The sequence below is a fragment of the Tupaia chinensis genome, unplaced genomic scaffold (genome assembly GCF_000334495.1).
Source record: "Tupaia chinensis unplaced genomic scaffold, TupChi_1.0 Scaffold000628_1, whole genome shotgun sequence".
NCBI lineage: Eukaryota > Metazoa > Chordata > Mammalia > Scandentia > Tupaiidae > Tupaia > Tupaia belangeri.
Genome location: NW_006160148.1, coordinates 2,145,931 through 2,151,470, shown reverse-complemented (window position 1 = coordinate 2,151,470; position 5,540 = coordinate 2,145,931). Strand labels below are relative to the sequence as shown.

The 5,540-nt window shown below is 53.4% G+C and overlaps 1 protein-coding gene across 4 annotated transcripts in view; it reads left to right on the top strand.

The window, feature by feature from the left end:
- STMN1 (stathmin 1) overlaps positions 1–2,042 on the top strand; it is a 7,563-nt gene extending 5,521 nt beyond the window's left edge. For all 4 annotated transcript variants that reach the window (XM_006159423.3, XM_006159422.3, XM_006159425.3 and 1 more), the window contains exons 4-5: positions 1,150–1,341; positions 1,917–2,042. In XM_006159423.3, the coding sequence (XP_006159485.1) occupies positions 1,150–1,341; positions 1,917–1,988 (264 nt within the window). In that variant the 3' untranslated portion in view covers positions 1,989–2,042. The remainder of the gene's footprint in view (positions 1–1,149; positions 1,342–1,916) is intronic.
- The last annotated feature ends 3,498 nt before the right edge of the window (positions 2,043–5,540 follow it).

The following is a 5,540-nucleotide window of genomic DNA, read 5'->3' as shown; positions in this document are numbered from 1 at the left end:
CGTTTCCGGGGAAGAGTGGCAGTGTTACGCCACCGCGTCAGCTGCCTGCCTTCCGTGTCGTGGGAGTGCAGGAAGAAGCCATGCAGCTGGAGACTCGACAGAGGGACACTTTTTTTTTTTTAATATTTAATACATTTTATTTAAATTTGACCAGAGACACAGAGAGAGAGGGAAAGGGAGAGAGCAAGCCACCAGGTCCGGGACTCAAACCGTAGTCGGCCATATGGAAGTGTCCAGCACCTTAACCACCACGCCACCTGCTGGTCTCCCAGAGGGACACTTGCTATGCACCACTGCAGCTGGGTCTCCACGCGCAGCTGGGTCTCCACGCGCAGCTGGGTTTCCACGCGCAGCTGGGTCTGATAGGCATCAGGCTGTCCAAGGGGGCACACCTGGAGACGGTGTGGAAATTCGGGGCCCTTTCCACGGAAGAAAGCTGTAAGCCCTTTGAAATCTTGGCATAAACAGTAAACTGAGGCTTGGTGTAAAATTTTCTATCATTCATATATTATCAATTTTGATTAAGTTTTCCACAAAATATGCCAGTTTTCTTTGGGGTTAAATAACCAAAATGCTTTATTATAAAATGTCATTCCCTAGTGTACATTTCTAAAGTCATCTGGATACCATTAAGAAGAAAATCTTATGAGTATTTCTTTAAGGAAGAGATCTTTGAAAAAATTCGGACAGTTTTCCAAAATAAATACAAATACTGGAAGAAGAATGATTTTTCACAGTATTTTATGATGGGGTAATTCGGATCCTAATTTCAATATTACTTAAAGGGACCTCTCTGGGACCAACAGGTGCGGTGGTGATTAAGGGCACTGGACTCCCACCTGGCTGACTATGGTTCGAGTCCCAGACCTGACAATTTGAAAATCATATGGGGCAAATGTGCACGTGGGCCCGAGAGAATAGAGAAGGGATTGCAGCGTGGCCTTCCTCTGCCCCAGTGAGGGGAGGGGGGAGATTTCTGACTTTCCCTCTCTGTCTCCAGCAAGCCCACATGCCCTATGGACACCCATTCTCCCCCCAAAAAAGGGACCGACCTTTCTGCCTGCTTGCAGCCCCCCATATAAAATCGATTATTATTTTAATGAATGCCAGATGCATTTCATAGAGCCCAGCCTGGTACCTTTTTTCCAGTCCCATGAAGCTGAAGTCCTGAAGCAGCTTGCTGAGAAACGGGAGCACGAGAAGGAAGTGCTCCAGAAAGCCATAGAGGAGAACAACAACTTCAGTAAGATGGCGGAGGAGAAGCTGACCCACAAAATGGAAGCTAACAAAGAGAACCGCGAGGCACAGATGGCGGCGAAGCTGGAGCGTTTGCGAGAGAAGGTGGGCCTTTGGCGTGCGGCGGGGTTAGCCTGGTGTTTGCGCCCAGGAATCGGCTTGCGCTGGTTGCCTTAGCGGGAGGTGTCTGGGTCATCGCATCACTCGTTGCCGGCCTCACATTCGGTGGGAGCGTCTTGTCTCAAGATGGAATAGCCAGGGACCAGCAGTTAACGTAATGGCTATGTCGCTGGACTCCCATGTAGTTGACCACAGTTCGAGTCCCAGACCCGGTGGCTTAAACTCACGCTGGGCGTGTGCGTGCGTGCCCAAGATCCCGAGAGGAGAAGGGATTGTGGCGTGGCCACCCCCCCTGGGGGGTGGTTTCCTGCTTTCTGTCTCTCTGTCTCTGTCTGTCTGGCGAGCACACGCGCCCTATAGCGAAAAACCTCTCAAAAAAAAGAAAGATGGAATAGCCAGTCATTCCCAGCAGCAGTGGCTGTTTCTGGGTGAGCAGTGGGAGGCCTAGGCGTTAGGTCCCGCAAGGGACCCGGGCCCTGGACAGCGCTGCCTTAGAGCAGAGCCACGGGGGGCTCACCTGACGGGCTTCGTCCGTGACTGACGATGCGGTTTCTTCCCAGGACAAGCACGTTGAGGAAGTGCGGAAGAACAAAGAGTCCAAAGATCCTGCCGACGAGACCGAGGCCGACTAACTGACCCTGAGAACTGACTTCTCCCCACCCCTTCCTAAATATCCAAAGACTGTACTGGCCAGTGTCCTTTTTCTTTGCCCCCTCCTGACACATACCCTAGAAGCTGACGTAGGACTATAGGTAGACTCCGACCGTAAGATGTTGTTTTAGGGGCTCAAGGGGAGAAACTGAAAGTGTTTGACTCTTTTTCTAAAGTGTTGAAGGTCTTTCTAATGTAGCTATTTTTCTCGTTGCATCTTTTCTACTTCAGCGCACTCGGTGTGCTGGGTTAATGGCTAGTACTGTATTGGCTCTGTGAAATCCCGTGTGTGAAGAAGAGTATGTAGTGGCTTCTTTGGAACTGTTAGATGCTGAATATCTCGCACTCGGTGTGCTGGCTTAATGGCTAGTACTGTATTGGCTCTGTGAAATCCCGTGTGTGAAGAAGAGTATGTAGTGGCTTCTTTGGAACTGCTTGATTCTGAATATCTTTTCTATTTTATGCTGAATATCTGTTCACTTTTCCATCCCAGTTCTGCCCCGATCCTACGAGATGCTACTGTACTTGAATGGTTAATAAAGCTGCACAGTGCTGTTGGTGGCGGTGACTTCTTTAACCCCGTTAGGTCATCAAGGGCGAGGCTGTGAGGACTAGTTTGTGTTGGTGTCAGAGGGAGCCTTTGGGCCGCCGCACATACCCAGCATACCCAGGGCTGCGAGCGCTCTGCCCTCGGCTTCCTGCCCCAGCGCTGTTCTCATTGTCTTCCCCACAATCCCCACTTTGTCCTGCTGCCTGGGCCCCGATCAGCTGTTACTATATTCTTTCTGATGTTTATTTGCAAACAAGCGGTTTTTTTGTTCGCGTGCCCTGGTTAAAAAGGCTAATCTGCACAAGTGGTGTTTCTAGCGAACAGGTCGGGGGGGATCTTAAGACCCTAGTTAGAGGCACATGCTGTGGCTCGTTTGCTTTTAGGTTACACTCAGCCAGGGCCGGTGGCGTGTCCTAATGCCTCTCTGTCGTGTAAGCCAAGACTTGCGCTGCAGAGTAGTAGAGCTTTCTGTGCCTCTGTAACCAACTCGGAAGTGATTAAAGGGGACGTTATTGTCTGGAATGGCGTTTGTCTTAGGTGGTAGAGGTTGGCAGATCCTTCACCCTGTACCCAGAGGCTGTAATGTCCTCCACTGTCAGCAGTTCAAGGAACTCCTTTGGCACCTATCCTGAGCCATTTGGGAAATAGCCATGGTACGCGTGGTGGTTGCTTCTCCGACGTCTGCGTGGAAGCTCAGGGAAGGCCGAGCACCTGTAGTGGAGGATGACTGACCCTGCAGCCGTGTCCACGCAGCTAGTGCGTGTGCTTCCGCAGTGCTGGCTGCATCTTGGTTTGGATTTTACCGAACTTACAGACTGCTAAGAACAGCCTCCCTCGTGACCAGCATTTAGCATAATGGCTATGTCACTGGACTCCCATGTAGTTGACCACGGTTTGAGTCCTAGACCCGGTGACTTAAACTCAACACCGGGTGCATGTGTGTGCCTGCCCAAGATCCGGAGAGGAGAATGGAGGAGAAGGGATTGCGGCATAGCCATCCCCCCTGGGGGGTGATTTCTTGCTTTCTGTCTCTGTCTTTCTGGTGAGTGCACATGCCCTATAGCAAAAACCTCTCTAAAAACAAAAAAACAAAAGCCAGCCTCCATCAGCCTGCTGCTCGGGTCAGGGCTGGGAGTTCATGTGCAGAGAGCACACAGAACTGCTCAGTGGGCGTTGGGCACCATGTACAGATAATGGCTGTCTCCAACCTGAGGCTGGGACTGTTGTAAACTTAAGCCGAAAGTGGTTCTGCAGCCCTCGTGGCCTTGAATCGATGTGTGAGTTTATGTAGACGTAAGGTGGTTTGTCATGGAGGGCGACCGGAACAAGGTGCGGTGCAGGCCGGGCAGTGACGGGCTCTGTGCAGCGTCTGGACAGGACAGGCACTCGGCACTGTCCTGGGGGGTCTCCCACGTGCTGTAGGTGCGTTTGCACATGTGTGCTGGCGTCCATGGGCTCTTTCGGACATCATCCCCATCCCCAGAGATAGGGACAGCAGGTGGTGTGGTGGCCCCATATGGCCAACTCCATGGTTCAAGTCCCGACCCGGTGGTCTGAAAAACATACTGGGAGCATGTGTGTGTTTGCCCAGACCCCGGGGGGAGTGGAGGAGAAGGGGTGTGGTGCTGGCCATCCCCCGGGGGGATGATTTCTCATTTTCCCTGTTGGCGAGCGTATGTGGCCCATGGCAAGAGCAGAAGCTAGGCGTCCTAGACGTGGCGGTGAGCCTTCGTCACGGAAGACCTTAGGGAGGGGAACTCCAGAGAGCAAGGAAGGTCTGAGGGAGGGCCCCCCTTAGTGATAACCACCCCCTTGGTGGCCCTGACTGCTGTCTGAAGGCACTCCTGAGCCCCTGCGTGGCCCTGGTGAGTCACAGGGCAACCAAGGGGAGTGCATCTCACTCAGTCACTGATTCGGGCCTGAGTCCTGGACTCCAGTTTTCTCCTGGGTAAAATGGGAAGGTCAGCATGGTTCGAGTCCCAGACCTGGCAACTTGAGAATCATGCTGGGCATGTGTGCACGCGTACCCAGTCCTGGGAGGAGAATGGAGGAGGAGGGATTGCAGCATAGCCATTCCCCCTGGGGGGTGGTTTCTCACTTTCTCTGGTGTGTGCAAAAAAAGAAAAAAAAAAAAAAAAGAATGTGAGTATCGGTCAGTTAAGTGATTTCCACTCCAAAGTTCTCTGCTTCTGTCTCAGAGGAGCGGCAGGTGCCATGGAGCTTCTGGGAGGGTCTTTGTTAATGTGCATTCCTGGGCCTGGGTTTTCTGTCCTGTCCTCAAGGGTCTGTGTCCATGGCGGGGGGAGGGGGTGACCTCTCCTGGCAGAACTTCTGTCGTCGGTTGCTCTTTAAGGCCAGAGTCGGGGCTGCCCCAAGCAGCACGCGCCACTTGCATGGAAATGAGACAATTCCTTCTTCCCGAGGATTTTGTACTTGGACTCTGTGACGGCCTCAGTGGGAAGAGGTTTGAGAGCTGTGAGGGCCGTCGGAGATAGACGTGAAGCAAGCACCCGGCACCTGCTCCATACCGGGCTGTGTAGGGGGACGAGAAGGCCAAGGGCCCCATGGCACCACTCAGTGGGGGGCTCACCGGAGAACGAGGCTCGGCCGTGCTTGGGTGAACGGCGGAGCTCCCGAGGGCTGGGAGGGCTGGGAAGCTTGGCAGAGAAGGCCCGTAAGCAGGCAGGTGCACCCGCTCAGCCCCAGCGAACTGTTATCATTCAGCGTGTGATTGCAGAGGCAGAGAAGCTGCCCCGGTTACTGGCTCTCGGGGAAGGTCCCCCTCCATTCCCTCAGGTGAGCAGTGGAGGCCTTTTGCTGCAGGACAGAGGTGGTCAGAAAGCAGCCATTTTTTTTTCTGCCTCCATTTTTTAAGGCAGAAGAAATAGAGGTGGGAAGAACTGACTGGGGTGAAGGCAGAGGCCACAGTGGAGCCGGAGCCGGAGCCGGAGCCGGAGCCGGGGCCGGAGGCGGGGCGGGGCGA